This window comes from Ambystoma mexicanum, chromosome 13, assembly GCF_040938575.1.
Source record: "Ambystoma mexicanum isolate Mex_15411 chromosome 13, UKY_AmexF1_1, whole genome shotgun sequence".
Lineage (NCBI taxonomy): Eukaryota > Metazoa > Chordata > Amphibia > Caudata > Ambystomatidae > Ambystoma > Ambystoma mexicanum.
Window position 1 is genome coordinate 138,975,161 of NC_090938.1, and position 25,778 is coordinate 139,000,938.

The 25,778-nt window shown below is 43.9% G+C and overlaps 1 protein-coding gene and 1 long non-coding RNA gene across 8 annotated transcripts in view; one reads left to right on the forward strand and one right to left on the reverse strand.

Annotated features, from left to right (window-relative positions):
- SCUBE3 (signal peptide, CUB domain and EGF like domain containing 3) overlaps positions 1–25,778 on the reverse strand; it is a 785,923-nt gene that overhangs the window by 358,399 nt on the left and 401,746 nt on the right. For all 7 annotated transcript variants that reach the window (XM_069633481.1, XM_069633476.1, XM_069633480.1 and 4 more), the window contains exon 6: positions 5,344–5,460. In XM_069633481.1, coding sequence (XP_069489582.1) covers positions 5,344–5,460 — 117 coding nt within the window. The remainder of the gene's footprint in view (positions 1–5,343; positions 5,461–25,778) is intronic.
- LOC138520989 (uncharacterized) overlaps positions 1–25,778 on the forward strand; it is a 162,600-nt gene that overhangs the window by 28,446 nt on the left and 108,376 nt on the right. The window contains exons 2-3 of the long non-coding RNA XR_011282902.1: positions 5,365–5,488; positions 14,302–14,384. This is a non-coding gene — a long non-coding RNA (uncharacterized lncRNA). The remainder of the gene's footprint in view (positions 1–5,364; positions 5,489–14,301; positions 14,385–25,778) is intronic.

Genomic DNA, 25,778 nt, shown 5'->3' on the forward strand with positions numbered 1-25,778 from the left:
ATGCATATTACGTCCAACAAGGGGGCTTCGCCCAGGGACCAAGACAGTATCTAATTAAGTCGCGTTTCCCTGTTTTGATCCATTTCGTTTTACAGCTACACTGTGATATCTTGCCAGTTTTAAGCGTCCAGGGACCCTGGCAGGGCATCCCGTTTGAGCAGCGCCTGTGGCGGATCTGTGGGTGCCAGATCGAAACAGCAAGGCATATCATGACATCTTGCCCTGAACTGAGCACCAGCTATGACAAGTCATGCAACAAGTTCCGATCGCGTGAGCGCAATCAATTCTGGACTATGCTTTTTGCAGCGGAGTCATATGTGATGGTTTCTGCTGCGCACCACGTTTGGCTCTGGGCAAAAACTATGCTGGAATCAAAAGGGTGGCTCTTGGGGGGTGGGGTGGGGAGGCCTTTGATAAAGTTCCTAAACTAGTGCAATCTACGATGTAGATATATGATTGTGCGATAGACAGTGTATTGAGGTTCTCTTAATGGAACAAATGGGGGAAAGTTCTTTTATTTCTCAAGGAGCTTTTAAATGCACCACCTTTTTACTGACCTGACTTGAGAAATGACACTAATATTTTTTTCCTACAGGTGTTTTTTTCAAATTGAAATGAATGAAGTGAAATCTGTTTTGCAGTGTAAACTGTTTTGTAAATGAAAAGTGTTTTATTCTTCAGATAAATAGTGTAAAAAGTTGTTTACAACTATAAGCGCTTAAATAAAGAAAAAATATATATACAAGCTGTACCACGAGTGAGCGAAGTGAAGTATGTGAAGAAGCTAAATGACCCATAAGCTATTCCACAAACGGTTTGTTGAACCCGCATCCTAAATGGACGGAAAGAGAAAACCGAGTAAAGGTGAATGATCGTGATAGGGGGTAAAAACCCTATGTATGAAGCAGAGAACCATTCAAGAAATGATACATGCTGGTATTGTTCCATGGGTAAATGCGAATTGTAGTAAAGTTGTGATATTAAAGTCCAGGCAAGAGAGTACACCAGGTGAAGAGAATTGTAATACAATTGTGATATGAATGTTCTGGCAGGAGAGTATACCAGGTGAAGATAAATGAGTAAAGGACCTTAAAGAAGTCCTGACAGAAGAATACACCAGGCCAAATCAAGTGTGTGTTAAAATTACAGGAGAATCCTTAGAAAGTCATTTGCCCTAGGATCTTGAACTATCTGAAACACGATTCTTTATTTTTAACTTACCTGCAAAAAGGAACCTGGGGAAGTGAACTATTTCCACGAGAACTGTGTGTGTGCCAAGAAGGAGAAGTCATCCTGTTGGGCTACAAGAAACTTGCATATTGGTAACAGGAACTTGGGGAAGGGACCCATTCCCTGGCACTGTGAACAATGTCCACTTGGAAGTTTTGGTTGGAGTTATATCTTTTCGTTCAACTAGAACATTGTGCACCTTGAGTTCCAGAGAGAATATCCTTAGCACCTTAGAGTACATATTTAGAGTTTGAGAGCCAGAATAGTATTTTGGACACAGGACATATTTTTACTTTGGACATCTCGACAATGGATAGAACCATTTGTTTTTGGTTGAGGTAGGGAAATGCCACCTAGGATGGGGCTAGTAAAGCATTTTGCCAACCCTTTTGATTTGGAATAAGTTTATAGCCAAAACTATGGGTCCTCCAAGTCAATGTCTCATTCCTGGCTCCTCACATTACTGATAGTGCAACAATGTAACAAAACAAAGGGAAACAATGTTTCCCAGTACTGACAGCCTGAAGGACATGTCAGTTTCCCCATGACATATGAGCAAAAGCCAGTGTAGATGACGGCTTCATTGCACTGTAAAAAGTCCAGGTCAGATTTAAAAATAAAAAAGCAAACACTTTGGGTGTCCATTCAAATGGAGAGTAAGGTGTTGTGAAGAGAAATTGTTCCTAACAATTGCTGGCCTAATTGTTCTATCAACTCTCTAACGGTTAGTTGATTGTGTTCTGTATCCAATTTAAACCATCTTTATCTTTTCTATTAATGACTTCATTGTCTAGTAATCATTCAAAATATCTTAATTTACAATAATGGACATCACTGTAATTCATACACTGTGTATTGTGTGTGTGTGTGTGTGTGTGTGTGTGTATTTATACATATATTCTTTGCATATAACTGATGATTCATGTATTTCTTATCTTTCTTCAAATGGGTAATAATGTTGGGCTACTTGGCAATAGCAAACTAAATGTAACCAACCAGCTAGAACTGAATAGACTGAGGGGATTTAACCCATGGCGACTGGCTCACCCTGTCAGTAATGGACTGCCGTCCAAGTTAAAGGCCTAAGCGAAGCAAGGGTCCCATAACAGGACAGCATGCTCGGCCCAACGCCAAGGGATATATCTCAATTAGCACTGGCAAAAAAGCATACGCCAATGCTAAAGGCTAAAAAAAACAGAATTATCTTCGGTCCTGCAACTCCACGTCTGGGAGGGATAGTACATTTTCAGTGTTGATTATGATGGTGTAGTCAACACTGAAAGCAGACTCGCTATCACGGAAGTGAACGTAAGCAATGTTTTGATATTTTTTTTATTATTGGCCTTTAGCACACGTGTTTCCCATCATGGGTGCTAAAGACGACATGGGGGAGAGGGAGGCGTAAGGGAAGCATAGGATGAGGGAGGCACTGCATTTGGGAAGCTCGGAACGCGTGAATATTGCCCACGTTCCAAGCTCCCATATTGGCTATCACTCTTGCACAGGATCTAAATTAATTATACAAATCCCAAACGGGTCTACACTGCAGGCGCCAGCGCAGACCTCTGTGACCCATTAGCAAACTGCTAGGGACATTGTGGCTCACAACCTTTGTCTATGACATCACCATGGAGAGGGAAAAGTGGTATAGGTAAAAAAAAAAGCTAAGAGGGAAACAGAGAAAGGATAACGGGAGGAAGCTGAGGCTTTCAGAGTGATGGGCCATACCTCCATATACTCAGCACTGCTCAACACACAAAAATATATGCAAATTAAATTGTTTTCTTTATTTTACAAAAATAATCAGTGGCTATTATTGTTTCTGGGGCTAAGATGAATATTATATAGTGTTTAACAGAGCGTGGCATCAATTCATTGTTGCTATTGAGAGCCGTAATGTCTCGCTCTAAATGTATCTTCTATGTTTTAGAGTAGAAAAGTAGAAGATTGACCTCTTGAATCAAGCAGCATGCAAAAAGACTCAGCAGAGATATGAAAGCATATTCCTCATGTGAAAAGAGCATCAAACCTCGAGTCCACACAGTAATGTTTGATAAAGATATTAACTGTAACATCCACCACAGAGACGGATCTAGTTACAACAGTGAGCACTGCTTTTTCCTTGATATAAGAAATACGATGTCCTCAAGCAGAGGGTCTTCAGCAAAGCAGCTTAAAATGTATGTAGAAACTGTCTCTATATGTACACCCTGTTATGGTTCTCCCTGCCTCAGTTTATAAAAACACCATGCAACCTACTTGCAGGCATCTTCAACCAAGCTACCTAAGCATTTGACACTTATCTCCGACCACAATGAACACCTTCACCCAGCAACACCTTACCTTGGTCGCTCTTTCCTTTTCTAAGTTCGATCTTAATCCCACCAAAAAGAAATGATCAGAGCTAGCTAGTGAAGAATTTCCCAAAGTGTACTTATTTAAAAATTGCAATATTCCAAACGGAAAAACGACAGGAGATAATTTCAAGGACACAAGAAGACAATCATCATGAACACGTTTAAGATACCTTCCGTGACTCCCTTGTTTGGGTAGAATGATAAAATTATTTTAGGGTCAAACTAGACTCTATGGCCAACACCTATTGGACTACTTGGGCCTAAACCCAGCAATTAATACGGCTACTGGGTGCTTGCAGAGGGGGTTGATGTTTCTTCTATTCAAGTTGAAAATCGGAAGGCTCTCCCAGCCTGATGGTGGCCCCAGAGGGCTTCACTAGGCCCTCCCTGTGAGTTAACCCAATGGATTGCCCTGGGAACACCACCCGTTTGGAGACTGCATTCTCCTATGTCCATATAATTTGGGAAGAAGGGTTCTTCTTAATTCCATGTGCTGGCCGGGATAGCAGGCCAGAATGGTATGAATCAATATGTGGAAGGAGAAAAAGTTGATATATTGCTCACTCAGAGCTCACTCAGGCTTCTTCATAATGGCCCAATCAAGATAGAACTGCCAGCTAAATGGCTATACCCCCATCATTGCCTGTCACAATAAACATGGAGCGCAAGAAGGAGTATACCTCCTTAGAAGGAGGAAGAAACATTGCTTCAAACACAATCTATTCCAACCGTTGACTACAGTAGTGCAGGGATCCAAATAAGGTTCGAGCCAGGAGTGTTTAACAAACTACCTGTGAAATATGTGCCTACTGCCCACATGGCACAACTTCGATTCCACTTACTTTGTTGATGTACAATGTTTGTATTGTATACACCCTGACAATCAAGATATGCTTGCTCTAGAACTAACCTGCAAATGCTGGCAGAAACATACAAAAAGCCAAGACCACAGGAGGTCTCTGGAGGGCCTTTCGTCATCATTTTTGGGGGAGCTATGTGTTTCTGAAGACACTGTGTTGACAATACTGGCTAGGGCTAATGAGAGTTACATTCCAAAACTATCTGGAGAGCCAAAGTTTGCAGAACCCTGCTCTAGTCATACGTGTACCACAAACAGTGCCCTCGTGCCATGCTCTAATGTCCATGGCAAACACATAATGATAATAATATATTTCTTTTATAGCGCTGCTAAACACCCATAGGTCTCAGAGCGCTCAAATAACAGCAGAAATTATTATCCCACAGAGTGGTACTCATTTTATCGACCTCGGAAGGATGAAAGGCTGAGTTGACCCTGCTGCCAGGTTCATCAGGGGCAAGCACTTTGCTCGCTGTGCTGTCTGACCGGCTTTTAGGCAGACCATACACCACAGACAGAGCATTCATACATTTTCTGATGTTCACCACCCATGTTTCTAAGACCACGTACCATAGAATGAGCCCTCATACTTGCTCTTAGGTCCACCCTTCATATACCTGTAAGCAGTTGTGTACCACAAATACAGCCCTCATAAAGGTTATATGCCCCCACATACGCATTTGAGTATACAGTGTACCACAGACACAGCCACCACCATATACATGCCTCGAAGCAGCCATGAGCCTCAAACAAGTGTTCATGCACATCTCCATAGCTGTGAAGCACAATCATTACTAATCAGGCCGCCTCTAAGCAGGTAGTGGTGTTTATTTTGGCTTGCATGTACGCCTGATAAGTGCACTCACAGAAAAGAAAGTGAGCTGGGTTCTCACCTACCTATGCATGTTTTCCCATCAGCATGCAGTGCAAACTTCACATGGCACCCGCACTTGGGCCCCTGATCTGCGTCATCACAGGTGTGCTGGCAGCCTCCATTCCCATAGTTGCACGTCACTGAGAAGAAAAGAAGCGTTGTGGTAAGGTAAGTCAAGCTTTTGTAACTACTTATCGGATGCTCCCTATTGGCTAATGGTATACATGCAGTAAACATAAACAGACACCTACTGTGACAAAAATATAGGAATACTTACGTAATGAAAATGTTACTGACTTCTAACCCTGATTTTGAAGGCTGATGTACATTATAGATAGCATGTTGTGCATAATCCTGTCCTGACATCAAGTATTTGAACCACATAACTGCGTGGCTAGTTAAACCACCCTGTGGGCATCCACTTAAGGGTGTGGCTGTAATCAGACAATCTGTACACTGAATGTAACTCATAACACTGTTGTGATTTGCCCCAATCCTCAGGTTATGAAGCCATTGTATGAGATTAGTGTAGCCCTCATGCCTTTTTAAGCCTTAATGGACCGCAAGGGATCACACATTCAACTTTTACACAGTAGGTGAGTGCTCCTGCCTTTTTAAGCCTCAATGGGGTCTGTAAGTGATCATGTATGAATCTATAACGCAGTAGGCCAGTCACTCTTCATAACTTGTTAAGCCTCATTTGGTTTTGTGAGGGGGTCACATATGAATCTATTGATTTATCCATCTGTAAAAACAGGGTTAAAGATAAGTAATCCTTTCTTTTTTAACATACATCTCTTAAAAGTTGCATGTTCGGAATAGATAAGGGATCTCTGAAGTAATCTTTCAGTTGAATGGACGTGTTACAAGAAACAAACAAATTAATAAAAATAAGCATATTGGCTCATGGTGGTAGGATATATGTGGGGGAACGTGTAAATGTATGCCTTCAAGCTGCCAGGTCCGCCAGTCTAGCATCTAAATCTAAGCAGTGCTGCAATGTGAATGAACCTCATGCAGACATTAACATAGTTTCTGCAGTGGAACATTTCCAGCGAAGGCTGCAGTTACTGATTTCCTTATTGTAAAATGTCTGTCTAAGAATGTCACATGGCTGTAAGGGTGTGGAAGGAGGAGGCCGACACACAAGTGGTATTGTTGTGGTTATAGACTTTTATTTGGGTTAAAATAAAGGGGGAAAGCCCTAACTGTCCCTAAGACTCAGAGGGGTTTCCATGCCTCAACTAAATACTACAGATTTGGCCAGGATGTCCGTCTAAAGCGCATTCAAAGTGCTTACAAGTGCTTGGCCTGTTGGGCTGGCTTGATGTTGGTTTGCTGATCTACCCTGCTTACGGACGTTGTAAGGACAAGAGGAAGCAGCGTGCAACTCACTCAGGCGAAACGCTGCTTGAACCCTTATTGGACTGACTACTCATTTTACCAAAAGGCACTGCGTGCTCAGGCTCCGCCCCCAGCATACCCAGGAGCACTATAAGTACTAAGGTGCATGCGCATTTTTCATGCGCCTTCGATGTGCTTACAAGTGTCTAGCTGTTGGGCTGGATTGATGTCGTTTTGCTGATCTACCCTGCTTACAGACGTTGTAAGGACAGGAGGAAGCAGCCGTGCAACTCACTCAGGCAAAACGCTGCTTGGACCCTTATTGGACTGATAGACTCATTTTACCAAAGTAAATACTATTTTGGACTTATTGTCATCACGTGGTTTCCGTATGGTGTAGAGGGAGTTGTGGACTGGATGTGGGCTGGACTGGTTGTGGGTGTGGGCTGTGCCTAATTGATTGCGATGTGCATTGGAGGCTGTGCATTCAATTTACGCAGGTGTTTTTTCTTTTTTATTTCTCGCATAGGCACTGCATTCTCAGGCTTCACCCCCAGCATACCCAGAAGCACTATAAGTACTAAGGTGCACGCGCATTTCATGTGCGCATTCTAAGTGCTTACAAGTGCCTGGGCTGTTAGGGTGTGAGGTCATGGGCGGGGTGAGTATTACTATTTGCTTATTTGCGCATTTCCTTTTGATCATTATATTGCCTGGGATCAGATATTGAATATTAAGGATGGGTTACGTATTATCATGTTTAAGCAAGCACTTTCACTTAGTAATATGGCAAGCGATCTACGAAGTGGGAGATGCGCGGACCCGCTACTGCCCAATGTCAGTATTAAAGATCCCCTAACGGTTCAACATTTTAGCACGATTGCTGTTAACAGTGCTTTGGACTTGGGAGATAGCAGTGTAAGCTATTATCAAGCAAGGATGGTGTTGGCAACAAACACCTTGTTCCTTCTGCCTCATCCATCGCCGATTGTGACAAGGATTTAGCAGCTAGTACTTTAAATACTCACTCCTCACACATTGCCCAGGTACACATATCTGCAAGTGTTGCCCTTAATGATCCGGAAATTCCACTTACCTTACATGAAATGCAAGACTTAGAGCAATATGTACGTTTTGATTATCCTGAACGTGTTTCTACATACGGCCATGATTCTTGCTCACCAAATGTATCATACCGGAACAATGAGTCTTTGTACGAGACATCAAAGATAGGACTGGGTGTAACGGCTGAACTGGATAGACGTGTAAGGTTATCATCGGTCTTCTAACTCCCTTAATTCTGCGCCCTTAGGGCAGCAAGGACTTTAATCACCTATCTGGTAAAAATCCATTTAAGAATGATCCTAGAAGCACAGATGTTGCAGCTAAATTAAAGATCACCACTCAAGGAAAATACTCCATAGAGCTCCGGCACCACGAAACCATGAGTGGCAATGACGTCTCAGGGCAAGACACGGAACACCCGGACAATATCCCCATTGTAGGCGATGAGGAATTAGGTAACCTCTCACGGGGAGCAGCAAAGAACTTGAATCTATCTTATACACCTGATGCACAGGGTCCCTATACCTTTCCTGTTATTATTCGTATTCTGGATCTTTTGGACAAAGGTCATGAGGTTGCATACCTCGAGATGCGGCACTTTACATTTTCCATTAATGATATCCTTAACAAATTAAATCGTTTGGAGGGTTTCATAATGGCAAGGGAGTCCTGCAATAAAATAGAAAAGGAACCATCTAAGGTAGTTGATGCACTTCTTTCGTGCCTCTCTTTGCAAAGGAAGGTAGCGGTTCATGAGGATGTGACTCAGACTTCTGTAGATGTATTTACATCAGGCTCTACTGTAGGATTGAATGAAATAGTGTACTCTGATTCAAACCGAAGTATCCCTGCGATTCCTACCCATTGTTTGACAGGTATGGCAGTTGATATCAAGGAACTGAAATCTGCCATTGATGAATGAAGACTTTCCCTTCAAACCTCTTTGGACCCATTAACTCAGCCACCACAGCAGGTGGATGAGAATTTGGATGGTCCCTCTGCCCTCACGAATATTATCGACCAGCAGGATAACGTGGATTGCCCTGCTGAGCCCTCTAATAGTAAGGTAGGTTTTCTGTCTAGACGCACTAAAACACTGCAGCTCCGTGAAATGGTGGCTAAGGGAAGAAAAGCTGCCGATGAGCACTCAAAAAAACTAAAAATATGCCTGCACCTAAAGTTAAGGCCCACAAATCCAACATTAATGATATCTGTGCCATTAACAGTGAGGATGACATAATCGACTTAAAACAGCTTACTGCAGAGAGTCAATCCTATCTCCTTCCAATCAAAGCGAACGAAAAGGCACAGAATCTTGTTCGATATAGTTTGGGAACTACAATGGAAACAACGGGTGCCCCTAGACGTAAAGTGGGGCCACAAGTAGGCATGCCATCAAAAGCTGCCTGTAGTCGTTAAATGAAGGAATTATCTCCCACTGAGATAACTGAAGAAATGGAGAAGAAACAGAAAATGTTAAGGAACTATTTTCCATCAGAAGGAAGGAAGCGGACCTGTACGAACGTATTGACTAGCGAGGATTGTAGCTCTTCTACAACCTGTAGCACTGGGCATGTCCAACCTACCAACATCAACCTTGTGCATGAAGGGAATCGTCGTTCGTATGTGGAGGCTTGCTGCACTTTGAAAGTGCAACACCCACCGGTTGCTCTGCTCGAAGCCAGTGTTCCGGTTATCATAACTGGCTCAGGGAAGTCTAGGGAACTATCAGAGTATTCGATCACAAATGCAAACGCACCCAGCCTCCTACAACAATCATACCTCAGGCATCTTGTACTGCTCCACATGTCCTCACTACTGTAAATTCTGCAGTCCCATCTACGGAGTGTAGGAGGGGTGGTATGTTTATTCAACAGCATCCCTCCACCTCTTTACAGGGGATTGGGCCTTCCTTGGTATCTAGCTCTTCTAACTTTTAGTCTCACGTACACATCTTGGGCTCCCTGAAAAAAGCCCTAACTTCGAAAGCCCTAATGAAAACACTATACTTACCTGGGTCCTTGGCTCAACTTCCTGATACTCAGATGATAGCTAATGGCCCGGTATCGAATCTTGTAACTGACTTTGTGGACAAGGGATTGACAATTACGAGGGGCATTACGATTGAAAGTGGGGGAGTGGCGTCTTCTGTTCCGTTTATAGTGACTAAGCCTGTGCATAGCTTGGTGCCTACCGTGGCTGCTGAACTATCTGGTAATGCCCCGAGCGCATGTCAGTCCCCTCACACTTCAATTAATATCTTCGGCCTAGAAGGGATGGCTGATTCTCTGGGAGATGCACGAATCAATCACGGCTATCTATTTGACCGAATCTTTCGTATTCCATCCTTAAGAATCTTAACTTAAAAGGACTTTGAAAGAATCTCACTCCCACATCATAGTAACCATAGAATCATTTGTTATTTACCATCTGCAAATATCCTTAAATGTATTTGGTCATCTAGGTTAGAATTGTTGGACCTAGGATTTACGTTGCATACCTTTAACGATGATGATGTTGCCCAAGATTTCTTGCACCTCTCACCTATCATTCAGGGTTGAATAGAGGAGGGAACCACTGGTGAGCTTGCCAATCCTGCAGATGAGAGATTGAGCATCTTGCAGCTGTTGTAAATTGCTGGTAATAACAAGGACCTATCATGGATAGAGACTTTACTGAGAACCAGCCTTAGTGCTAAACTAGGCAAGACCTCGACGTAGCCTCAGCTGAATCAGAAATTGGTTATTTTTTTATGGAACTCATGTGGATTTCTCAATCTCTCCAAGTGGTTGGCTTCTCTATCTCCCCCACAAGTTCCGAATATACTGCTTTTGCAGGAAACTATGAAACAGATGTGCTGAATCTACAGGGTTTCCGAACCTTTTGTTCACAGGCCAACAAGGCCCGAGAAGGGCGCCCTTCTGGAGGCTTGGCAATTGCTATTAATAACAACATGGACTGTCACACTAGGCTCATGTATTCATCTGAGTACCTGTTAGCTGTTGCCTTGACACCAAAAGGAAGGGCTTGCAAGTCATATTTATGGGTAAGCCTCTACTGGAATCCACTTAAAGTTGCTAATGTTGATGTGTTGGATGAAATTGATAATTGCTTGGAAACTGCACTCATTCATAACTCTATGAAATCATAATTGGAGGTGACTTTAATTGAGTCTGTATTGCCTGAACTGTGATGGTAGAGGTATCTAAGAACAATGGAGCTAAGAAGGGCATGTTCAGGGGCATGAGATGGGCAGCTTACTTCGACGATTGGGACATGGAATTTGTCAAATCTGCAGAATTGTGCCCTAATTACACATGGAGGCGCGGTCTGGCATGCTCAATGATTGATTTCTTTTGTGTATCACAATCACTGAGAAGTATAGTAGATCCAGTAATTATCCATGGGAATAGTGACAGCGACCATGCCCCTATACAGCTGTCTCTTGATATTCCTTTCACTGAACATGCTGTCAACAAGCTATTGCAACTCCTGGAAATAGATCATCGACCCATCTCTCTTAGATGGAACCCAGCATTATGCCGACAATTTGCATCTTTGGTTTCTTTTGAATTAAATAATATGGATGAGCATTCATTGCATCACTGCGTTTCCTTCCAACAGTGGGATGTAATAGTTTCTAATATAGTAACTACGGCCTTATTGTCCCTTATTTCTAAACGAAAGCCACATCAAGAACTGTTCAAACGTCCTTTTGATTATAACCTTAAAATGCTGAAACGAACAAAGAATAGGGATCTGAGATCTCTTAAAACAGATGATCTGTGCAAATCCCAGTACCTCTAGCTGAGAAAATGTATTCTCCAGATTTATAAGAACAAAGTGAGAGGTATTAGGATCCTGACCTATAATAAAGTGAAATGCGAAATGATTAGATCCGTCTGTCAACGTGATACCAGATCTATTTGGTCAGTAATTAAGCGGCCTGATTCTGGTACTGGTAATATTTCTATTAATATGATTCTGGCGGATGTATGGAAAACACATATTGCAAATAAGTACCAGCTTCCTGCACGCTTTAATGACATCACATATTGCAAATAAGTACCAGCTTCCTGCACGCTTTAATGACATCACATATCAGCTAACGCAAAGCTCTGCTATGCAATCCCTCAAGTGGTCCACCCAAAATATTGAGTGGGCCATTCAAAGGTTGACCCATCCTAGAGCAGCTGGACCGGACGGCATCCCGCTGTGTGTTTTATAAGGCTGATCCCTCGTTATGGGCTACCATTCTTAAGAACGAATTTGACCTAATCTTCTCGACCTTTTCTCTTCCGGAAACTTGGGTTACATCTATCATAGTACCGATTTATAAAAAAAAAGGCGATGCTTCAATTCCGGTCAATTATCATCCTATTTCTTTAAGAGATGCTGCTGCGAAAATCTCTCCCATTTTGATCTTACATGACTTAGAGAAACATATAGCTCTACACAATATATATCTCTTCCATTTTGATCTTACATGACTTAGAGAAACATATAGCTCTACACAATATATATTCTAAATATCAAACTGGATTCCGTAGAGGCATGAGTACTGTAATAAATGCAACTATTATGGCACATATCTTAGCTAGTACTAAAATAAAAAGCTCCACCGCAGTGTATATGGCCTTTATTGACATGTCCGCTGCATTTGATATTGTTGTAAGCAACCTTTTATGAAATAATATGGCACATTTAGGTATCAGTTTTGACATATTGAATTGAATTGCTCCATAGGAAAACTACCTTTAGGGTCAGAATCACAAGGGATGGTGCGTTGACGGAACTCGTACTGACGTATCTTGGATTAAAGCAGGGTTGTAATCTAACGGCAACGCTGTTTAACTTGTATTTATGCGATCTCGATGATCAGTGGAAGGATTCAAACACTTTTACCATCAAACTTGATGTTTTGCATCTGCACTGGTTAGCATTCGCAGACAATGTAATTTTACTGGACCATACACCATCTGGTCTTCAAAGGAAGCTGCACTTATTTGGAAAATTCACCTATTTGCACAACCTTGGACCTAATTCTACTAAGACCACGATGATGGTCTTCGATGCAGGTAAAAAGTTGAAACGGTATAGATGGGAGATTGAGGGAACTCTCATTTCCCAAGCCTCAGATATTATTTACCTTGGGTATTAGGCTAAACCTTAAATCAAGACCATTGTTGTGCCAAATGAAGGTGATTTTTTGTAAGTATTACAAATTCTCTTTGGTCCCGTTGTTGGAATTCTTTACACTGAAGGTGGAATGTGTTCTTTTATATGTACTTGACATGTGTCTGTTCAATCTTAATACGCACCTTAACAGTCTGCAGGGGCGGTTACTGAAAACTGCATTGCACCTTCCGTTATCTATTTCTAATCTCATTGTCCTGTAGACGAGAGTGGCGAGCGTTGTCCAATTACGCCAAAATGCTCGATCCACTGAGAAACTCTGTTTACCAAGATTTTTATGGAATGACCTTCGGTACTAGTTCTGGGTCTTTTATGCAATATCATAGGAGAATGCAGACTTATTTAAAGATCTTGAGGTTACGATCACAGATTTATGCTCTCGTCCAGCGTACGTTAAAAAGAAATTATTCAAAAGGGACTGGAGTCTCACGATTGAGGGACTCAATAAATACAGCACCTACAAGGAATATGCGAAGCACATTCGTAAAAGAGCTGTGCGTTGCCCGTATTTAACTATGTTTCCTTGTAATCTCACTTGAATGTATTACATGCGCTTTAAATGTAATCAATTCTACACACGAAAGAGGATCAGGTATTGGGGAAGTAGAAAAGGTTGTGAGCAGGAGGGGAACTGTCGATTCTTGAATTGTGCTGAACCCAACAAATCACGTAAGGACTTAATACTTGAATGCCCGCAATTTAGAGTAGCAAGCACTAACCTACTAATGAGATTTATTAGCATTAAATGTGAAGATGCCCTTGATTCTCTTTGGACTAGGATGGTGTCGGGTAATCACAATTCTCTTATCTTTGCATTGGTACAATTATTGAAGGAGATTGAAGCCGAATTATGGAGACATGAACTTACTATTACAAAGTAGAACTATGTGCATAATTGAGTCTTGATGGTCCTTTATGTGAATGTTCGTTAATTTATCTGACAGCAAATTGTATCATATATCTTGTGGGTCAGTCTACTCTGTCTCAATGGTCCTAGTTTTCTTTTATCTGTTAAATCACACAATTTGAAGTAGGGCTTTTAACTGTCTTTATTGTTTATGTGTAATTTATGACTGTAATCTGTTAGGGGTCCCAGTCTTTGATTTTAACCGCACATTGCACTTTAAGGTGAATTACTCAAAGTTAGTTGAATGGTGACTCTACCCTAGCCCAAACTGAACATATCTTATCCGATGGATTTTATTACATATGCACTGTTTTTATCGTGTATTGATCAAGCAGTATACTATGCTGTTATAGGTCTGATTGATATATTGTTCATATTGTTGACTTGATTGTTTGAAGATCTAGGCTTAACTAAGCACCTTAATGCTCCAAATCTAGCTGCTTTACATTGACAATTCACCCAATTCCAGATCCCAGCACTACTAGCAAGACCAATGATGCCGGTCGTGGTCCCCCCAGACTGGGAAGGTCGACCGCTCTACCAGCCACCAAGGTATGTGCCCACACCTGCATCCACTTATTCTGTGCACCCTTCCTCTCCTAACCTTCTTCTTGATCAACTACGTTGGTTTGACTGTACATGCCTGAAACCTTTCTCCCCACTTATGGGCTCCCCCCTGGACACTTGCCTACAATGACCTTCCACCATCCCTAGAATGCTGGACCCGGGTCCGTGCTAGTGACCTGTACCATGCCAGGCTTAGACTCCTGTGCCTCTTATTGTCATGTCCAGGTCCTGGAAGGTATGGCATAGATGGGTTTCTGTGCTTCGCAGGTATTGAATGCCAGTTAGAAGCGCCAGGTGCGGTCTAGCCTTCTTCCAAGATGGCCACCACCTTACGGCGTTTCTATAACAACGCATCTAAGCCTACGTCCAGTGCATTGTATCGTTCCTTTGGTACCTGCTTGGCGTTCCGGTTCCCTTGCCGCTCGCCTATCCCTCCGGTAGTGAGGATTTTGTTTCCTTACCCTTGGCAGCCTACGGCCACCGCTTTCTCGCCTTGCTTCTCTCCTTCTTCCGCTTCAGGGATTCGCTGCCCCCTTCCTCGGGTGCGTCTCTCTGCTGTTCTCTCCCGCTCTCCTGTGGCCGGTATTTTCGGATCTTTCCTCCTCTTGGGTCGCTGCCCTTCTCACGGGGCACTTCGGGGTTACCGTGACTTTCCTCCTCAGTCTGTGCTCCTGCACGCCCTGCAGCCAGCCTGGCATTCTTGTCTATTGACTTTACTTACTTACTCACTCCTTCTACCATCTCTAACATTTAACCTACCCTACTCAATACTTACTTCCTTATCCATCTGGCCCATCTATCTACATTACGGATAGCTGTGGTATCCTTCCGCCTGCCTCCCAGCATACGAACCTCTCCATAAGTGGAGTCATCCTCCGGAGCTGCCAGAGCATATCAGGGTTTTTTGGTGCTGAAGAAGCTTTTCCCCTGAAACTGAGGCAGGCTTTCTGGGGGTCCCTTTTGGTTAGGAACTTGTTTTCTGCAAAGGTGGCCTCCAGCGGAGCTCATCCTTATCTGCACGATAAGAGGGTCAAGGTCAAGAAGAAGACCAGGAAAGTGACATCCAGAAGGAGCGAGACCTCCGAGACAAGAAACAATTCTTTGGAAGAGCCAGGTGAGGAGGGGTCACGGGAGAGTTCCATAGACATTTCCAGCCACAATACTTATAGCCAATGTGGCCCCTAGCCTCGCTAGGTGCGGCTTTGCCAATATGCACACACTACCTGTTCCCCTTACTTGCTACTGCAATCCTGCACGCCCTCCTTGCGTCAACAAGGACCCAGTAAGCGGGGCATGTCTTGTCCTACTGTACTAACTTACTTCACACTTTTTCACCTCTCTGCAACCTTCTTGTTACTGTATAACCTGCAATCCTCGTGTAATTGTGCCATGTGTCTCCATATGCATCTACGTAACTCGTAAACTTGTGGATAATTGTGCAACTTACTGACCTGAATCCATATCATAGAGAATTCCTGGACTACTTACCGGTTACTTACTTTTCCCCGATCCTACTGTCTAGGAGGGCAGTCCTCTCAGCCACCCACCAAAATTGGCACTGGACACCAAAAATTTGTAATAAAGAATAACAGATCAAAGCATATACACACTAGTTTATTTATTCCATTAACCCGATATCTCAATTTTGTGATGGGCTCTGCGCACAGACAAACCAAATGTGGTTATAAGTGGTAATGCTTAATGAATGTGACTGGAGTCGTCCACAGTACAGCCCAGCAGGCAGTGTGAGACAGGCATGGGATCAAGAGATGACACAGACACAAGTGGTACAGTTCTAAAACCTTATTTTGTTTATCAGGATGGTGTAACGCCTAACATTAAAGTTACTCGCCATAGTGACTAGAGTACTCATAGTCCATAGTCCCCTTTCCTCCAGTGTTGTGGGGTGTCCCCCAATATGGGAACGGTACCTGAACCTTTGGCAGTGAAAAATTGAGCTTCACCTTTAAATTTATTATAGCGCAGGGACAGCCTCGGGCGTTTGAATGCCCCACCGAGGCCCCGCCATCCGGCACCTTGACTCAGTCCCCTTTCAACACATTGGACGGTTAGATACCTGGCTACTCTTAGTATATATTAGCCCTTGGTATAGTAGTGGGTGAAGGAGGCTGGGCCGTATGGAGGAAAGGGGACTATGGACTATGAGTACTCTAGTCGCCACGGTGAGTAACTTTAATTATTCATACGTCCTGCCTCCTTATCTCCATCCTTGTGGGTGCTTACACCATACAAAAACATAGGGTGGAGCCGTGATTATCTGCCTCATATCTAGGGCAAAGCAAAAAGGTTCTTAAGAACCACCTTACCAAACTCTGCATCATGCCTAGAGCTGGTGTCCAGTGAGTAGTGCTTACAGAAGGCTGACAGAGTGGCCAAAGTAGCCGCCTTGTTGATGACATCCCAAGAAGCATGTCTATGAAAAGCGATGGTCGTGGCCTTGGCTCTGACCGCATGGGCATGAATCCCCTCAGGAACAGGTTTACCCAAGGCCGTGTACGCCTCCAAAATGGCCTGAACCTACCATTGGGCGATGCAAGCTTTGGAAGCCTGATCTCTGGGGGAGGAGCCCCCAAAAGTCATGAACAATGCCTCGGACTTCCTGAAGGATTTTGTCTGAGAGAGATAAAACTTGAGGACCCTCTTGAAGTCCAGGGAATGTAGGGCCCTCGCTGCCTCTGACTGCGGGTTTGGGAAGAACACCGGCAGGCAGATCACTTGATTCAGATGAAATGGCTATTTCTTGTGGCTATTTGTTTGCTTACTAGGCGTGTGAGCGCCGGCGCGTGAGTAACTAGCCGGTCTCTGCCGAGTAGTGACGGCTGGACGGTAAACCTCTCCACACAATCGTGTGTAGCTCAAGCCTCCGGTAGGAATTCTATTGCTTGGCACAAGTAACTGGTCAAACCCCATGTGTGCTAGATCATGGGTTAACTCGACAGCATAAATCTCCTGCTTGCCGCCCAAAAAGCAAGAAGACAAGCCATTGTTGACAGATATCTCTTAATGAAACTTGATAATACGGTCAGTACTCAAGTCAAACAATCACCAGTGGCCCTACCAAAACAGCTTTGTGAACATATTCCAGTAGAGACATGTACTGTGAGAACATATATATCCACACCACACTGAGACAGCATGCAATCATATACCTCTTGTATCCCCCCCCAATTTGAAGTTGCTCCTCCATTAGTCACACTGACTGTACAAAGTCTTGAACAAAACTCTGATGAGGAAAGTTAATTATTATTACCCAATATACTGGACCCTGAGATAAATCATTTCCCCCGCACCATTGCACAATAACTCTCTCTCGATCATGCAATTGAAATGAGCTCAATTAAATACCCGTTCTCTTGTGAAACATGCCAAAAATATCCACAACTACATTCTTGAGCTGGACCTAGATGTGATATGTCTCACAGAGACATGGGCCACAGAGGCAAGTGGCCCGATGATTGCGGTCGCCATCCCAGAAGGATATGTTATCATCTGCCAAAATAGAGCATTGGGCCTCGGGATGGCGTGGCGATCATTGCAAAAAAACACTTGAAACTGTTCCGTGCACCTTGTGACTATTCTTATGGTGAATGGTTTAATCTGAAAATGACTCCCACGACCCATAGCTGTATCAATCTTGTATTAGTCTACCGTCCTCCAACTGGAAACACCGACTTTTAATGAAGAACTCATACATATCCTCAAAGGATTGCATGGCCTGAATTGCTCTACTTTATTGGTTGGAGATTTTAATTGTTGGTATAATAACAGCTCCGATGAAGAAGTACGATATTAAAGGCTGCCCTGAATAACATTGACTATCATGTTATTAATAACTCGCCAACTCATGTTACAGGTCACATCCTTGACTGGGTAGTGGTCAGGAACCTGACTGCAAATTATGATAACACAACACCATTTGTCTGGTCAGACCACTACTCCATAATTTTTCAGATTCTCCTACAAAATCCCCCTTTAAAAACAAAGAATCTAGCCAAGTCAATTGAAAATAGGAACCTCAAATAAATTATGACTTGTGACCTGAAAGAATGTTTGAATTGTATCATGGCCTCAACTACAGATTCAGGTTCTCCAACAATCCTTCTAAAGTGGCTCCAATCAAAAATAAATTGGTTACGGATAACACTACCCATCAAGAATAGTACACACAGGTGGGGCTGCCGGACCTGATGTTGTACTATAAAGCCACCCAGTAAAGAGCAATGGTGCCACACCTGCAGGAGGACCCTGACAAACAGTGGGTTTATCTTGAAAACGATCACATGCGTCCCACAACAGTGGGTGAGTGGCTCTCGGTCCCAAGGGAGCAGATCCCAAGGAGAATTGGGGAACACCCAATCCTTGGGGTTTACTGGGAGGTGTGGAGAAAGGGAGCCGGAATGCAGGGAGTCACCACATGGCCTTCACTGATGAGTCATATTTGAGCCTCCTCCTCCCTGTGCAGAATGAGATACCCGAGCCGGAGATATCAGAAGTGGTTTGAGGCAGGGCTAGCCAGAGTTGGTCAGCTGTGCGTGCAGGGGCGATTCATAGGGATCCAGGAGCTGAGACTGGCCTGGGTATTGGAAGGTTGCCTGTGCTTCTCTATATGTGGGAGGAACATCCAGTCGAAAGAACTTTACCAGGGGTAAGTAACATTTTCTTTGACTGGATTGTGGCCTCACACGTATTCCTCATCTTTAGATAGACTCCCAAAGAAGTGTAAGGTTTGGAGGAGAGAGTGAGAAATTTCGAATCATAAAATGAATTCTCAGGTTTTGTCATGGCTAGAATGCAGAACCGCATTTCCAAATCCACCCACTTGGCCTGAAAGCGAGTCCAGGCAGTAGTATTTTCTGAAGGTATGAATGGTAGACCAGGTGGCTGCTGCACAAATGTCATTAATCGGCACCCCTCTTTGCAGGGCAGAAGAAGTAGCCATGCCCCTTGTGGAGTTGGGCCCTCAGGCCTTCTGGGGGAACTTTTCCTGCAAGCCTGTTGCATTAAGTGATGCCTAGGATTATCCATCTGGATAATGTTTGGTTTGTGACTGCCCGACCGAACTTGTGCCCGGAGTACCCCATGAAAAGTTCGTAATCTTGTCTTATTTTAGCAATTTGTGCTAATAAAAGCTAAGCGCCATTTTACGGTCTAGTCTGTGTAGCCTTTCTTCCTCCTTACTAGGGTGTGTCGGTGGATAAAATGACGTCAGAACAATTTTCTGAGAGAAGTGAAAGCCCAATAATAATTTCGGAAGAAATGTGGGTTTAACTCTCAGGATTATTTGTGATTTGAATTTATTGCTAACATGAATGTTATTGCATATTGTCACCATCATTGCGGACAGATGTAAATTATAGAGACATGTAATTGGTCTACAATATCAGGAAGATGAATCACCTCACCTGTAATTGATGCAGACAAGTTGTGATTTATTCCAAAGACATTAACTATGTGCATTTAATTATTTTCAACACTCACATAAGAGATCAGAGTCACAGACACCAAGTTAACATCTGTGATCAGGTAGGATTTACCTAGATTCCTTGAGTGACACAGTGCGAGGACTAGAGCACGTACATTTAAAACAAACAAAAAATCATGTAATACACTTTTTAGTGTGATGTAGAGTGCTAGAAAATAGAATTTTCACCTAAATACAAAATTTGCGTGAATGATTCCTAGAGTAACTAATTAATAGATTGTATCACTACACTCTCCCAAAATGGCGACCGACTTGCCCCAAGCAAACTAGAGCGAGCACTCTAATAGGGAATTCCTGACCCACTGCTTAGTGACGCTTTGTTTGCAGCACAGCAGCCGGTGTAGGACACGCGAGCGGAGCTTTGAACGAGTTTTACAGCTTCTAACTAGTGCAGGTAAGCCGTACAGGCACGAGATGCTGAAATACACGTCTTGCACCACACAGAACATTGGATAGTGAATCTCGCATCCTGCTTTTAGGATCGCGATCACCTGCATCCGTGTAATATTTGATACAGTCCACAAGCAACCACGCTGGGAAGACCAGAGTTGCCGTGGCAACCAAACGGCACTCGACAAGCATTCTATTAATCAATCTAAGGTAGGCACTTTGCCTTAATATTATATTTTATGTAAATGATAACTACATAGCTAGGGTCTCCGTATTGAATACCATCATTATTATTACTTTTAGAGGGAAACCCAAAGAGTTTTACAGACAATGTGATTTACCGTACCGATGTGCATTGTCAAACAGAGTCTGACTCAGAAAAGATTGCGCTTGTTGTAAGTCTCTTGTAACAAAAATGACCTCAATTTGGAATCACAGACTCCATGTTGTGTGCAGGGGGACCCAGTGATTTTCAACAGCGCCTTGTCCCTCTGCACACCACTGTTTATAAACAATGGAACATGTTAGTCATACTTTATTTTATTTATCTCTTTCTTTTTTACTGGACAGCTATAAACTCACGTCTTACCAGTATAGGTAGACAGCCTACAACAGGAAACCAATTCGAAGGTTAGTGAACATTAGCCATGGCACCAAAAGGATAGTACTTAATAAGAATAACGAACATTCAGAGTAGTAATGGAGAACATACTGTTTATGTTTTACAGAACACTGGAGAGAAAATCCAATATCTCAAACCTGAAGAAGGGCGACACACGCCTGAAACGCGTAGTTCCAGATAGGGCATCACACTCTCGATCAACCCATAGAGAGCAAGGATTGCACACTATCAAGATAATTGGATTGTATTAATGTGAAATACAGATTGTGACATATGAATTGAATATGTGAACAAGACTATTTGGTTTCTCAACAACAAAGTTATATTTCTTGAAAACGATATATTGGAGTATATAAAATATGATATTGATTGTCTATCAATCAAATTCTAGAAATACAGAGTTTATCCATATGAACTGATTTGTTTTGAAGTTAGTGATTGAATTTATTTAATAATTGATCAAAAATATCTATTTGCTTATTGCTGTGCCTCAGTTTGTTCCTCGTGATCCTACGACGAACCACCCAGATTAACTTAACTCTCAGGACAACCTTTTCCTTATAAAAAGTTGTAAGTGGTGGATTACTTGATAAGGCTTGTAACTCACTCATCCTGCGGGTTGATGTCAAAGCGACTAATAAAATGGTCTTAAAAGTCAACAGTCTCAACAGACATGAGTGAAGCGGCTCAAATGGAGCGCACATAAGAAATTTCAGTACTAGATTTAAATTCCAAACTGGGACCAGAAATGGCATGGGGGGGAACACATTTGTGAGCCCTCTTAGAAATTGAATAATCAGTGGCATTCTGAAATACAAAGCTTCTTCCGACCTGCACTTAAATATTGAAAGCGCTGCCAAGTACCCATTGATGATTCCAATCTGGCGCCCCAGATTAGCTAGATGCAATAAGAAAGACAACACCATAGGTGTATCACACTGAAAAGGGTCTACCTTCTTTTCCCTGCACCAGCTGCAGAATTTGTTCCAATGCAGCGATACAGGGACTTTGTTGCTGGCCTTCTTGTCAATAGCAAAAAGTCCATTTTGCCTACCGGGAGGACCCAATCCTTGTATCTCAACTTCTCAGAAACCATGTGTGAAGGTTGAGTGTCTTGACCTCTGGATGGAGAACCCAACCCTCAACTAGATAAAGAAGGTCCTCTCTTTGTGAAAGACGCTTTGAAGGGCAGATGAACAAGCCCAGAAGGTCTGTGTACCACGTCCTCCTGGCCCCTTCCGGAGCAATTAGGATCATGGATTTCCCAATCTTTCTCAACCTCCTGATTACTTGAGGAATGATGAGGACTTGAGGAAACCCATAAAGGAGTGGAAACTCTCAGTCCACTACAAGCATGTCCCATATAGCTCCTCTTGGTGGCAATTCCCTGGAGAAGAACAGTTCGCATTTCCGGGTTGACACTGGTCGTGAACAGGTCTACTTGAGGGGTTGTCAGAGGGCGAAGATCTCTTGATGGATTTCCTCAGCTAGCTCCCACTTTTCGGAGACTGTGCTCTGCCTGCTCTAAGCGTCTGCCGCTGTGTTCTCCTCTCCGTCCAGGTGCACTGCTGATGGGGAGATTCCTTCTTGAATTGCCCAGAACAAGAGCTGCATTACCTCTCTGTACAGTGGTAGTGACCCTACACCACCTCTCTTGTTGAGGTAGTATATGACTATTGTGTGGTCAGTCATTATCAGGACATTCTTTCCCCGTACAGAGGGCAAAAAGGCCTTTTGCGCAAGTCTGATTGCCCTCGGCTCCAAAAGGTTGATGTGTAGTTTGGACTCCGATGGAGATCAACCACCGCTGACTGTCAGATCATTGCCGTGGGGCTCCCCACCCTGTGAGTAAGGCATCCGTGACTACTGTTATCTCTGGCCATGGCTGCCAAAAAGGTTCTCCCTTCAGAATTTTGTCCTTGCAGACCCACCACAGGTGATCCTGTGCGACCCTGCTCGGAACCTGAAGCAGGTCTGAGATCTTGCCCGAGAACTGAGACCACTGTGTTCTGAGAGCCCATTGGAGGGATCTCATTCTCAGGCGAGCCTCTGGCACCAGGGAAATGCAGGATGCCATGAGGCTGAGCAAGCTCAAGAAATCGAAGGCCAGAAGAAGCTGGGCACTCTGGAATTTGTTGACCATCTGCAGAATGTGCTGAGCCCTCACCTCAGTGGTGAGGCGATCCCTAAAGATGCATCCAGGACGGGTCTGATGAATTGGAGCCTTTGAGATAGTATCATGTGGGATTTCTTGAAATTGATGGAGAAGCCAAGTCTGTGGAGAGTGTGGCAGGTTATGCTGAGATGTTCCACGACCTGTTCAGGAGAATGGGCCCTGGTCAGCGAATTGTCCAGGGAGGGGTCCACATGAATCCCCCCTCTACTGAGACTTGCTGCCACCACCACCATCAACTTGGTGAAAACCCTCATGACGGAAGTCAGCCCGAATGGCAGAACTCGAAATTGATGAGAACCGCCAACTGCAAACCTCAGGTACTAGTTCTCTAGCACCTTTCTCTAGCAGGCTCAAAATTTCCTGCAAAAGGAACAGATCCAGAACTTTGAACAAGTGTCTCCCCAGTGGATGATCCCGAGACCTTCTTAAAAAGGGGAGGCAGTAACTCTGGGCTACTCTTTCCAACACACATGCATCTGAAGTAATTCCTCACCATTCTTGCAGATGCTGAGTGAGTCTGCATCCCACCAGGGTTTTGTCGGTTAAGGCCTCAGAGAGGTTTTGAGGCGGCTAAAGCAGCAGCTGAGGGTAAAGCAGCAGTTGCTTGGGTGGACTTAGCACCTCTTCCTCGTTCACCCTTAGGGAACTTTCTTTGGCCCCTTTGACCGGCCAGTCCTCTCACTCTACCAAATGAAAAGTAGTAACGAAAAGGAGCTACCCTCCAACTTGGTCCACTGGGGTGTGATGGTTGTGGCTGTCTGATGGCGGCGCCAAGTGATTTGGCTGCCGCATTCAAGGTCTGCAGCTTCTACAGGCTCTAGTCAGCCTTGCTGCCAATTAGCTGAGTGTCATTAAAGGGCATGTTGAGAAGTCTGGACTGCACGTATGGTGCAAACCCCGACTTCCTCAACCACGCAAACCTGCGTATGACTGTGCTTGCTGCCATGTCTCTGCTGATACTGTTTGCAGAGTTTAAACCTGACTGAAGAGACTCACACATTGCTTCCTTTTTGTTTCTCACAATGTTCAGGAAGCCGTCTCTCTTCTCCATCCGGAATGTGTTCAGCCGCCATGGAGATACAGTCCCACAAGGGGAACGAGAATTTCACAAGTGCGCAAGTGGCATTGACTGATTTTAGCACCACACTTCCAGCTGAGAACCCCTTTTTCTCCATTGTGTCGAAACACTTATTGTCTCTATCTGGCGGTATGGTGGGGTATGCTGCTTGCTTCTACGTGGAAGTTGCCACTTGGACCACCAAGCCTTCTGGTGTTGCGTGTCTGGATAAGTGCTCAGGATCACTACTGGAAGGTATGTATTTGTTGGTGAGATTTTTGTTGACAGCCGGACTAGTTTCCGGCACCTCCCAATTTTACTTAACCCTCCTCTGCAGGGAAATGTGAAATGGAAACCCAGGGTGCTTGTGTGGCCCCTTTTCCAAGATGTCAGTCAGATCATCTTGTTTAAACAGAAGGGCTGGCCTACCCCATCCCAAAAACTCAACTACTTTAGACATTAACTGTCTATACGAAGCATCCACATGTTCTTCTGGATCTGGCTTTCCAAATTCCAGCTCTGGCGATGAATCAATGTCACTTGCTCATCGATGGCTTTGACGTTTTTGGCATCACAGGCTTCAACGCAATCGGCACCGATGGAGTACTCGAAGGACTCGACCCCCAACTCAATGGAGTCTTCAACGGACGAGGACTGTGCCTGTCGTTGAGTCGAGACCTCAAAGGTTCGCGCAGAGTCAGAGGCTTCTTTCCCTGGCTCGAGGGTGTGTGGGATTTCGCCTTGAACTTCTCCTTGTTGGCTATCGAAGGTGCAACAGGGACATTACTTTTTGATTTTTCCCTCGAGGCGACCAGGGTGCCTTTTCGAAGATTTTGAGCATCTCCTACCTTAAGACCTCCCATTCGGCTGGAGTCGCTGACTTACTTGGGCAGGCGATTTTACGTTCCGGTGAAGTGTCAGAGGATGAGGAAGGAGATCTATGGCTCCTTTTCTTCATCTTTCTAGATGAAGATGAGGAGTGGTGCGAACCGCTTCGGGATCAAGAGCATTTCTTTGACCTCTTTCACCTCTCGACACGTCCGACAAGCACCTTTTCAACGGTGTAGTGGGAATTTCATAGGGGGCTTACTCGTTGCCAATTTCCCCTTGCGCTCCTTCAATGCTTTATCTGTCATGGACTGGCATGACCCGCTGTCCTGTGCTCGACACCAAGACACCACAGACAGACCCTATGTGGATCTGCTATCGACCTCTTGGCACCGCAATCAATATACTTCTTAAACCCGGTCTTCAAGGTCGATGAAGAGACCATTTTCTCGAGTTGTTGCAGTTTCGATAGGACAGCAAAAACATGCCGTAATCTTCAAAGCATAAGCGATCGCGAAAAATTGGAACTGAAGTAAAGGGCGCTGCGTGTGTTACTTATACCTGCGATGACGTCGACCTTGAGAAGGAGGCCCTCATGGTACATTGAGTCGACTCCATTGACGCACAGCGCCCTATGCCGAAAAAGAAATTCCGAAGCAGCTGATGCTGGAAGGGAAGATACCTTAAGATGAGGAATACGTGGGAGGACACAATCCATTTTAACAGGAGTGCATCTCCTAGTACAGGACACTTGCCAGCAGACCAGTATTTTATTTGGGGATCCATACTGACTTTAACCCCTA